At 35.7% G+C, this 12500-nt stretch overlaps 1 protein-coding gene and 1 long non-coding RNA gene across 2 annotated transcripts in view; one reads left to right on the forward strand and one right to left on the reverse strand.

Moving 5' to 3' along the window:
- Nucleotides 1-1842, reverse strand: part of LOC127072812 (uncharacterized) — a 6021-nt gene extending 4179 nt beyond the window's left edge. Inside the window, exon 1 of the long non-coding RNA XR_007785597.1 lies at nt 1697-1842. This is a non-coding gene — a long non-coding RNA (uncharacterized LOC127072812). The remainder of the gene's footprint in view (nt 1-1696) is intronic.
- The window catches only part of LOC127072803 (max-interacting protein 1-like), a 158571-nt gene that overhangs the window by 140570 nt on the left and 5501 nt on the right, over nt 1-12500 (forward strand). The window contains exons 6-7 of the mRNA XM_051013536.1: nt 1822-1958; nt 2897-12500. The exon at nt 2897-12500 is cut by the window's right edge and continues 5501 nt beyond it. Of these exons, the coding sequence (XP_050869493.1) occupies nt 1822-1958 (137 nt within the window). The 3' untranslated portion in view covers nt 2897-12500. The remainder of the gene's footprint in view (nt 1-1821; nt 1959-2896) is intronic.

A 12500-nucleotide genomic window follows, 5' to 3' on the forward strand; every position in this document is an offset into this window, starting at 1 on the left:
ACTTACTTCTATTTCAGCCCTCTGGTTACGAACGGGGTGCATAGAGGAAGAGTAACAGGAGAGGGGTGAGAGAGAGGGAGGGAGGTAGAGCGAGAGAAAGAGAGAGAAAGAGAGAGGAGCCTTCTCGCGCGAACGATAAAATCTTTCCGATAATTTATACCGGTCGCACCCTGAACGAACTCGACGACGACGATGGCCAAACGTGACAATGGACATAGTATATACATACATACATACATACATACATACATACATACATACATACATACATACATAGATACATACATACATACATACATACATACATACATACATACATACATACATACATACATACATACATACATACATACATACATACGTACGTACGTACGTACGTACATACATACATATATACGTACATACATGTATATATACATACATATATATATACATACATATATACATACATACGTACGTACGTACGTATAGTATACATATAGTATAGTACATAGGTATATAGAATACATGTATATATACATATGTATATGTATGTATGTATATAGGCTCGACTAGCGGCTTGCGAAGAAAGCACACCTTTACGACGCGTGGGTGCCAGAGGGCCAAAGAGGAAAAAAGAAAGAAAGAAAGAGAGGGATAGGTGGTTATAATTTACAGAGGCGAAAGTTTGCCTCGACAATGTTTTACCAAGAGCAGCATCGTGTAAAGCCGAAGGCTCTTTCTCTTATCTCTCTCTCTTTCTTTCTCTCTTTCTCTCTCTCTCTCTCTCTCTCTCTCTCTTTCTATCTCTTTGTATCTTTCTCTTTTATGTTTCTTAGAATCGATTTGAAAATGATTCAAGAGAATGACATTTGTTTGAATCATTCATCAATAAATCCACTCATAACTCATACTCCATTCTTATTTCTTTATCTTTGATCTCAACGAGTAATAACTTTGATTGATTTTTCGATTTTCTCGTCCCCTTTTTTTCTTCAGCTTTTCTTTTACTCTTCTTTTTTCTATTTTCCTTTTCTTCTTTTTCTTTATTTTTTGTTTTCTTGCCTCATCGTTTTTCAATATCGTATCGAACTCTTTCCGGTTTCGTTTCTTTTTCTCTACGTTTGACGACTACGAAAGTATAATATTTAAGTTAGTGACATGAGACCCGAGTTCATTCAAATAACGTTTCATTCTACATAAGTATGTATATTGATAAAGGAAAAGGGCAACTTGTTTGTCCCTGGAAAATATATGAAAACAGAAAAAGAGGAAGAAAGAGAAAGAAAGAGAGGGACAGAGAGACAGAGAAATAAAAGAGAAGAAACGTTTATATCTTGGAAAGAAATCCGAAATAAAATTCAGTCGCGACATTGTGTGTTCTTTGTGGTACTAGTCGATCGTTTGAAACACCGAACGATATTTAGGATATATGTACATACAGTGCGAGCAACGAAATCCCAGATAGAAAGCAGAGGCAGTTCGGTTTCTCGGGATATACACTGTCTACTACGCTCAGCGTAGTTATATATTCGTTGCCCCAAGGCTGACAATAGCAAGTACGACGCTTTTATATATTGAACGAGTACAGCAGGTGTTCCCGTTCATTTCGAGTGTGTACATTGCAAAATTTCGAGACTGACGTACGTACGTACATATATATATATATATATATATATATATATATATGCACGTATATGCGCGCTAGCATACTCACCATGCATCATCGTATTAATTATAAATTTTTTTGTTGTTTCTTTTTTTCTTTTCTTTTTTTTTCATAATCGATCGAAATATCTCTTTCATTTAATCGTTAACGCCATTTTGTTTTTTATATTACAGATGAGGTGGACGTGATTGGTTATACCAGTAACCAATCGGACACCGATGACCACAGCAGTGTGCAGAGTAGCAGCGACAGTGGCGTCGCGATGTCTACATCCAGGCTGACCCTTTCTGAAATGATGGACAATCTTTAGGTTGGTTGGCGTATTTCGAAGTTTGAAAAATAAGATCTATCGAAAAGTTCTGTACCCTGTATAGCTGACTTTGTTTTTGATTTTTCTTTTCTTCTTTTCATTTTTTTTCATTTTTTCTTTCTTTTTTTTCTTACGACGCTGGATTAATTAATTTCCCTAGTTAGTTCGCGAATAATTCTGACTTGATTTTTTTTTCTTCAGACGTGCTATGTATAGATACACATTTGCCTATATTTGCCTGTTGATTTGTTTTATTGAATGCAAAGAAATAAAACAGGATTTACCGAAAAATTCTGTCTAATTGGCACAAACTTCATTCACATATTTATTTATTTATTTATTCTTTTTTTTTTTGAATACTGCAATATAATTATTTTTCTAATTCTTAAATTCTGAGTCGAGTTCTGCTTTCGATACTATCTTATTGATTTCTTTGATTAACAAGAAGAAATATCACGTCAGAAACGATTCCAAAGTTCTCGAAAAAGATACTATTGTTACGTCGGCGATGACTTCATAGTATAAAAAAAAAGAAAGGGTTTAAATAATGTCGAGATAAAAACGAAAAAAAAATGAAAAAAAAATAAAAGACAAAAAAAAAGAAAAGAAAACAAAACAAAACAAATAAAGCGAATAGAACTTATCGTTAGACCTTATATTTCTAACATAAACAGAACATATTTTAGAATCTTTGATCTCTCTTTCTTTTCGTCGTTTCTCTGAGTCATGTGATATAAGGATCTCGTAATAAATATAGAGTTAGAAAGAAAGAAAGAAAAAAATAAAGAAAAAGAAAAAGGAAAGAAGTAAAGAAAGAAAGAAAGAAAGAAAGAAAGAAAGAGAAAGAGAAAGAGAAAGAAAGAGGGATAGAAAGAGTAGAGTCCACAGAGAAAACGAATAAATTCTTACGTTCTCCGTTCTCCTTTGATTATTTGCAGACAAAGAGGTGGCGCGGTGGCGGCGGAAGAAAGTGGAGAGGAAGTGTTTGAGAGCGAGGAAGCGAAGAAAGGAGGGGAAAAAAAGAGAAGAAGACGAAGAGGAGATGGAAGTGGAAGAGGAAGGGAGGGGTTGGAGGTTGAGAAGTTAGAATAAGAGGAAAATGTAGGAAAGATACAGGGTGGTGAAGAGAACAAGAGCGCGAAGATGTAGAAAAAGAAAAAGAACAAGAATAAGAAGAAGAAAAAGAAAAAGAAAAAGATGAAAATTCTTCGGGTGTAACGGAGATTGACGGCGTGCGAAGTATCGGTGCAAAAATACATACACATACACACACATGCATATATATATATATATATTATATATATATACACGCAGAAACGAATATACAGACAAAAATAAAGAAAGAAAGAAAGAAAGAAAGAAAGACATTCAGATATAGTATAACACACATATACATATATACATACACATATATACATAGAAAGATGGACACGCGCGCTCGATCATTTCTTATCGAATGCTTTACGATTCTCGGATGGCACATCGACACATTGTATTGAAGAGAAGATCGTTCAATTCTGAGAGCGCGTGTGTCGCTTACATATACATACGTGCAGCAAGAAATGGAGAAGAGGAAGAAGAACAAAAATGGTTGCTGGTCCCTGCAGTCATGGGAGCAGTAGAAATAAGCAAAACGAAGAAAAGTATGGGATGAGGAAGAGTAAAAGGTTTAGAGAGGGATAGATAATGTCTTTGGAAAGCGAAGAGGAAGAAGACGAAGAAGAGGAGGAGAAGAAGGAGGAGGAGGAGAAAGAGGATGAGGATGAAAAAGAGGAGGAGAGGAGGGTGGTGAGGAAGGCTGCTGGTAACAAGAACGAAAGGACCATTCTTGTCTCTTGGAAGAACTAGCTTGAAGGAACTAGAGGCTTTTCCTTAAGTGCGAGCGAAGATTGCGCAGAGTAAATGTTTCGTGGGATGAAGAAAAAAAAAGCGAGAGAGAGATAGAAAGAGAGAGAGAGAGAGAGAGAGAGAGAGAGGGAGAGATGGGGAGAGGTAGCGAAAAGACTCAAGTGTGACGTAGAGAGAGAGAGAGAGAGAGAGAGAGAGAGAGGGATATGGAGTGTAAATTATCGAGCGAAGTGAAGTATTGTACATATTTTTAAAAGAGCGAGAGAGATAGAGAGAATGGATTTATTAAGATGTCTGATTGATAGGCGAAGAAAGAGAGAGATAGAGAGTAAGCGAGAGAGAGAGAGAGAGAGAGAGAGAGAGAGAGAGAGAGAGAGAATGTGTGTGAAAAAGGATAGAGGAGCGATGTAACGAATCGAAAAGTGCATGTCGAAAGGTGTTTTTCTTAGAGTAACATGAAGAATAAATTTTGTGTGGTCACGGAAAAAAAAAGAGAGAAAAAGAGAGAGAAAGAGAGAGAGAGGATAACCGATACAACGGCGCCAGTCTAAGTACGTACGTAGGACGAGATAGTTGCGATCGTTTCTCTTCGCTGTTATCTTCTGTCTCGTCCACGTGACGTTATTTTTATTTTCTTTTTTTCCCTTTTTTTCTTCTTTCTTTTCTTTTTTTTTTTTTCCTTTAAATCGTTGCTCGTTTTTCCGTCTCGCAATCAACCACCCCTCGAAAGCCAAATGAAACGGAGGCAACGAATTCGTTTCTCTAAACCGAACGATTTTAGCGCGTTCGAGGGGGGCGGTGAATGGGTGGGTGGTTGGTTGGTTGGTTGGATAGAAGAGGGAGTAGTCCAACTTCTTCGGTTCTTCGTCAACTTCACTTGGGGAGGAAAAAAAATCGATCGATGCTTCGTTTCCTAACGCGCGTTGATCATGTTTTTCTTGGTCGAAAAAAAACCACACACGAAGCATAGATCGTTGTCCTCTTTCGTGGAGGAGAGGCAACGCGATAATTCTCGGACCTCTCGTTAAGATAAATGGGAAGGAGAAAAAGTATGAGAAAAAGAAAAGGAACATGGCTTGGTGGCCTCTCTGTGGCCGATTAGAGAGACGAGAACCGCATTCTATGCGCTTGGTATTGATCTTTTCTTCATTTCCTTGCGTGCGAAAGAGAGAGAAAATGTGAGAGAGAGAGAGAGAGAAAGAGAAAAAGTGCGGGAGGATGAAAGAACGAATGAGAGTGAAAGAGAGAGAGAGAGAGAGAGAGACGAGGGAAGAGAGAGAGAGAGAGAGAGAGAGAGAATGAAGAAAAAAAATAAAACGAAACAGCGAACACAACGCGATTCGCTACTGTTACGCCGATCTTTTAATTATCATCGCCGCATTCCGCGCGTAGTGACGGCACCGTTTTTTTCTTTTCCGAAGCTTTCTTAACGAACCGGATCTTCACGTACACATATACATATTAAATGTTCTTTCTCTATCTATGAGTGAAAAAAGAAAAGGAAGATAAAAAAAAAGAGAAGAAAAACAGGAGTAATAATAATAATAATAATAATAATAATTAATAATAATAAATAATAATAATAATAATAAATAATAAACAATAATAATAATAAATAATAATAATAAATAATAATAATAATAAATAATAATAATAATAATAATAATAAATATAGTAACGATCTTATAATCGGATGTCTCGAGACTTCCGTTTTCCTTTCTTTCTTTCTTTCTTTCTTTCTTTCTTTCTTTCTTTCTATTTCTCTCTCTCTCTCCCTCTCTCTCTCTCTCTCTTTTCTTTCTTTCTTCCTTTTTTATTACTATTTTATTTTTATTTTTATTTTCTTTCCTTTTTTTTCATTTTTTTTCTTTTTTGAAACTTGACTCACGCGATGCACAGATTCTTTAGAGCGCGCACTTTCAAAGGTTATCATAGTTATCTCCTTTGGTGTCCCGTACATGTAAAACAAAACAAAAGAAAACAATTATGGCGCGATCGCTCGCGTAAATTATCTTAGTTGTAATCGATCAATTGATCGATAGATCGCGTTCGACAATCCATCCCGCTGGGATCATCGAACGTGATGATAGTGAAGAAGAAGAAGGAGAAGAAGAAGAAGAAGTAACAGAAGAAGAAGAAGAGGAGGAAGATGGAGGAGGAGGAGGAGGAGAAGAAGGAGGAGGAAGAAAAGAAAAATAAATAAAAACAAAAATACTAAATATATGTGTACATACGTGTTGTAATTTCTTTCACCTCTCGTGTGTCCTTGAAATAGTAATCCGATTTACTTTCTCGTTGGGAATAAATCGAAAAAAGAGAAAGAGAGGGAGAGAGAGAGAGAGAGAGAGAGAGAGAAAGAACAAAAATTACAAATAACGATACACACAGAAGATTAAAAAAAAGAAATAATAATAATAAAAAGAAGAAGAAGAAATAGAAGAAGAAGAAAAAGAAGAAGAAGAAGAAGAAGAAGAACAGAAGCCAAAAAGAAGAAAAAGGAAAATATATAAAAGGAAGTAGAAAAGAAACAAAATGGTCGAGATGAGGCGACGCGATTTCATCGCGGACGTTAAACTAACATAAGTTGGTTATTTCGAAGAGGAGAACGAACGTTTTACGAGACACGAACATATTGTGTGTTTTACGGTGAAAGAGATGGGGGTAAGGGGAGGGGAGGGACCCAATGTGGTTTTTTAGTGGGGTTGGTAGAGGGATGAAGAAAAAGAGACACGGCAGAGAGAAGATGGAGAAAAAGGAGAAGGAGTGGGATAGAAAGAAGGATCCTAATCGTCCTTCTGGAAGAAAGAACAAAGGACGAAGTATAAATAAATAGTGCGAATAGTCTCGCAGATGAGACGGTTCGGTTTACGGCTGTCTACAGATTTCTCGATAAACATTACGGTTAATTAACAAAGCTAATAACTTCCACCTGACAACACGCACACACGAGAAAACATATGTATACACGAACATACACGAACATATACATACGCACACGCATACACATACATAAAAGTATATACGGTTAAGGAATATGCGAACGTGTAGACGTAGACATGTGATTTATGAAGTATAATACAGACATATATACGAACACGTTCATACATATGATGCATACATATAAAGATTTACCGAATATAGAAAACGAGGATAACAACAAACAAACAAACAAACAAACAAATAAAACACGTATACGTTTAAGAGTCGTGCGTTAAGAGGAGGCACGTTAATATTATTAACTGTAATTAAGTAAACTAAACAATATAAATGGTAAACAAACAAATAAAAAAAAAGGTATGAAGAAGAGGAAGAAGATGAAGAAGAAGAAGAGAAAGATGATGATGATGATGATGATGGTGATGATGATGATGAATAAGTAATTCATAATTGTATCGAATAAGTAAAACTTTGCATCGTCTCATTAATTAATATACATTCAAAGAGTACAAATTCTGTAAGTCCCTCGTTTGAGAGTGTGTTCGCGCGTATATGGCATCATCTGTGTTATGCGATGCGTTTCCTTGGTTGATGATTTCGATCGGCGTGGAGTGCACTTTTTTTCAAAATGAAAAAAAATAAAAAGAAAATGAAAATGTAAGGAAAAGAGAGAGAAAGGAATAATAATAAAGTCGAGCAGCATTAACGATGAACGAAACGAAACGAAAGTAATACGGATGAAGATAGAGGCTTGAAAACATGGGTCCAAGAAGTTTCGAAAGAAGGAGAGAGAGAAAGAGAGAGAGAGAGAGAGAGAGAGAGAGAGAGAGAGAGAGAGAGAGAGAAGGAAAGAAAAGAGATCTCGTTTGATAATGAAAAGAAGGAGGAGACTCGGAATTATTATGGGATGCGTGAAAATTTCAAATAAAAAATATTCTCTCGACAAAAGTAAAAATCTGACGTATTGTATATTGTGTATTAAATGCGCGCTAAATCGTATATTTATATCGATCGAGAAAATCGCGTCGTGTCTATTTATCATTTTCGAAATTGATTCTCGATCGTTGACGAAGCGTTAATTTATCTTCCGAGTTCTCGTGGTTATAGCTCGATATATAAACGAGACGATAAATATTACAAAGGATCGAGAGAAACGAACGATTAATATTTAAAACGAAACGAATTTCGTGAAGTAAGATTAAACGAATTACCAGATAGACTGATTACCAAAATTTCGAAGTTGGAGAAGAAAATTAGGAGAAGGAGAGGGGGTTAGGGATTGGATCGAGAAAGGGAGAAAAAAAAATGGTTTTCTTTTCTCCTTTCTTTCTTTTTTCTTTTCTTCTTTTCTTCTGTTTTTATTTTTTTTTCTCTCCGCCCCTCCACCCCCCGACCCCCATTTTTTTTTCGTTACTAATATTCGACATACATTAAGATCGAATATATTGTATCGTGCGTTGAGTCGACTGATTGATATAGATCTCTTCTTCGCTCCTGGAAAAGATAAAGAAGTTTCTTCTGCTGTGAAACATCCGCAAGAGAGTTCAACCATTCCGACACTGATCTCGATTCTTGCGCATTGTCGTCGGACCCAAGAAAGTCTTGCTTTTGGATGGAAAGAAAGAGGAGAGAATGTGAGAGAGAGAATGAGAAAGAGAGAGAGAGAGAGAGAGAGAAAGCTTTAGAAATGTTCGCGTGTCTGACAAGGACGTTTTGCTTCCACGACAGTAGAAACGGCACGCTTAAAAGCCGTAAAGTAAACGACAGCCAACGAGAGGAAAGGTAGGAGGTTGTCGTGGACTTTTGTAGTGAGTAAGGGGTGATACGAAAGGGGAATGGTGGGAGGGGAGAGTAGGGCCAAGTAGAAAATCCTCATGATTTTTTTGAGAGACAGAAAGAGAAAGATTGCGACAGAGAAAGAGAGAGAGAGAGACGAAAATATTCGAATTCCACCGTCGACCGAGCGCGACCAAGCCGAATGAAATATTTTCAGCAAGGCACGCCGCGAATTTTAATATTAAACTTATCGATACTACTCTCCTCCCGTCGTCGTTGTTGTATCAACAATCGACACGTTAATTATAGATTAATGCAATCATATTGGTTGTTCCTCAAGTTTTATCGCGGCGAACACCCTCGACGTGTAAACAAATACGGTGGAATTTGATGTTTATCGTCCCCTTCCCCCCTCCCTGTGTACTCTTGTTTCTCTTTTTTCTTTTTCTTTTTCTTTCTTTTTTATTCTTCCTTTTTTTTCTATTTTCTTTTTCTCCTTGAGAGGGTTGTACGGAAAGATTAAGGAGAGTAGGCGAAGCAAGCAACCATTTTCGATTTCAAAGTCATGTTGTCGCTTTGGCTCCTTACCTACCTATAACACTCATCCACCTTCACTATCCCCAACCCTTTGACAACGAGAGCGAGAGGAAGGAGAGGAGCAGAAAGAAAAAGCGAAAGAATAAAAATAAAGGGAAAACGAGACAAAAACGGATGCACGTTCGATCGTTAGAGAACTTTCTATCTCTTTCTCGTGAACGACCAATTTGTCGTTTCAAAAAGAAACACGATTTTTTGCGCTAACCACGCGCTTAAGAGATTTGATTCTCCCGACTTTTGCTTTTCATTCTGTATCTCTCTCTCCCTTCTCTCTTTCTCTCTCTTTCTCTGTCTCACACTTTCTCTCTCTCTCTCTCTCTCTCTCTCTCTCTCTCTCTCTCTCTCTCTCTCTCTCTTTCTCGCATTTGATTGAGGTAATTTTTTTTCTTTTTTTTCTCTCTTTTCTTTTTCTTTCTCTTTTTTCCTTCTCAATCTTACGCGTAACTTTTGACGACGCTGCGAAGAAGGTAGAACATCGTCCTGAGAAACTTGAGAAAATTTTTCATCGAATCACTGCTAGAAATCGAGGAGAACGAAAAAGAGCGAAAAAAGAATTAAAAATAAAGATAGACGATGATTCGGGAATGGATGGGGGGGGGCAGAGTTTATAGAGAATCGCGGCGCGTGGATAGAAAAATTATTTGCGAATAAAATTTGTGATAATTCGATCCAAAAGTTTTACGTGAAAGTAAGAAAAAAAAAAGATTAAATAAATAAATAAAAAGAAAGAAAGAAAGAAAGAAAGAAAAAAAGAGAAGAAAAGAAAAACGGAAAAAAAAGGACGAATAAGGGAAAGACGCGAGGAATGAAAAGAAAGAAAAATAAAAAGGGGCAAGAAAAGAAGTATTATCGCGTTTCGCGTTCTATGTGATAGACTCGCGCGTGAGTTATATTATTTTACGATTTATAGATACGATACGTTTTGTATATCATTCGCGAATTATATTATATATATATATATATATATATATATATATATATATATATATATCATACGTGTATATACGTATATATATACACATGTATGTATGTGTGTGGGTGTATCGTATGTCGATTAATGAGGGAAACGTTTTCCAAAGAGAGAAGTAATAATAAAGTAAAATAAAATAAAATAAAATAAAATAAAATAAAATAAAAAGAGAAAAAAGCGACAGAGAGAAGGAGAGAGAGAGAGAGAGAGATAAGGAAGAAGATAAATAGAAAGGAGAGAGAGAAACAGAGACAGAGAAAGGGAGAGAGAAAGTCACGCGATACGTTGTTGGCTGTCGTTTGCCGAACTAACACGAAGAAATAAAAAGGAGCTTCGAAGGGAGTGAAACGTACGAATCGCGCCAAGAGATTTGAGAAAATCTTTTCTTTTTTCTTTCCTTTTTTTCTTCATCTTTGTGTCACGTATGTGTGTGCGTGTGTATGCGTGTGTGTGCGAACGACACGACGAGCGAATTGAGAAAAGGTGCGAGAAGATAAAGGGTGAAGTGGGGTTGGGTGGATAGAGAGAAGGTGAGCAACTAAAGGAAAAGAAGCTATAAACGAGGGAGCCATCAAGAACCACTACAAAGTAAACCAAAAGAGAAAAAAAAATATTAAGAAAAAGAAAAACACAAAAAAAAGAAAATAAATTATAAGAAGAAAAAAGATTAAAAGTAAAATGTGGAAGTAAGGACGAGAAATAGTCAGACAAAAGTCTACTACAAAGTTTAGAAAGGAGGAGAGGTGAGGAAAAAAAGCAAAAAAAGAAAAAGAAAAAAAAATATGTGATCTCGCTAGGAGATTCAACGAGCTGTGGATGGATGAATAAATAAATGAGCAAAACATAATTAACGTTATAAAGAGGTTAAGAGGTTTCATTAAGCGATTAACAATAAATGTTTCTTGACGAAAAAAAAAGAAAAAAAAGAAAATAATAATAATTAAGAAAAAAAAACGTTTAGATCGTCGATCGACGAAGCACCTTCACGAGATTTTTCTTTTCCATCATTAAGGTAATAAATAACACAAAGGTACATATGTATATGTATATATGTGACAATATATATATATATATATATATATATATATATATTGACCAAAAAATATGTGTGTATATATGTATATGTACACAAAAAAAAACAAAACAGGAAAAAAATTTTTGTTTCGTCGTCACTGTCCAAGTCATCGTACGTACCGTGTATCTTTTTAAGTGAAAAAGGAAAAAATGAAAAAAAAAACAAAAGCAAAACAAAAAAAAATAATGAGAAGGATGAATGAATGGATTGTTTTCTTTATTTTATTTTTCATTTCGTAGTACCTTATCGTAGTAGCGAGATAAATATATATGTATTCTGTACATGTATATGTATATGTATCTACATACGTACATATATATATATATATATATCTATATCTGTATATCTATAAACACATACACACATATTGAATTAAATGGGGGACGCTTGCCCGATGTATCGGTGTTCGTATTTTATTAATCCGAGGTAAAAAAAAAAAGAGAAGAAAAAAAGAAATGACGAGATAATAATAATAATACGTAGATGAGAATTCGCGATGTTGAAAATATTACTAAAGTCGTTGATTGGTCGCCCGAGGAGAAAAAAATGAAAAAAAAATTATATATATTCATTTTTATCTCGATAAAAATGGAGAGGAAAAGAAAGAGAGAGAGAGAAAGAGAGAGAAACAGAGAGACTTATAAATTTTTTTCGTCAAATTTCGTGTGTATAGCGTTTCCTCGGCGATCATTCTCGATACATACGATTTTTATGTAATAAGAAAGAATGAGAAAAAAATCGAAATTTCGATAAAGATAAATTGCTCGCGTGTACATGTTGAAGCTCTCACGATTTTTCTTTTTTTTTTCTTTTTCCTTTTTTTGCTTCTTTATCCGTATATGTCGGGCCAGTTCGTTCCCATGAAAATGTGATATTAAAATTAACAGAAAATGAAAAAAATGGAGTGTGAAAGGGTGGGAGAGACGTCGGGGTGAGGGGTGAGTGGGAGGGAGGGCATCAGAGAAACAAGATAGGAAGGAAAGATTTAGCAGGAAGAGATCGACGAGCAAATCTGACAGGACAAATGAATTTTCTGAGCGAAGGAAGGAAGTATTAGGAGCAAGTCCAATGTGACGAGATTGATAAACCGATATGACCGAGAGCGAGAGAGAAAGACGGATAGATTGATAGTATGAATGATAAGAAGAGAATGAAAGAGAAAAAGATTGACAGGATGAAAGGGTATGAGAGTGCGTGCATGTGTAAAAGAAATAGTGACGAGTAACAACAGATTTTTGGCACAGATCACGCAACAACAAGAATATATATATATATATATATATATATATATATATATGTATGTATGTATGTATATATTGATTGATTGATTGATTGATTG

The sequence above is a fragment of the Vespula vulgaris genome, chromosome 2 (assembly GCF_905475345.1).
Source record: "Vespula vulgaris chromosome 2, iyVesVulg1.1, whole genome shotgun sequence".
Lineage (NCBI taxonomy): Eukaryota > Metazoa > Arthropoda > Insecta > Hymenoptera > Vespidae > Vespula > Vespula vulgaris.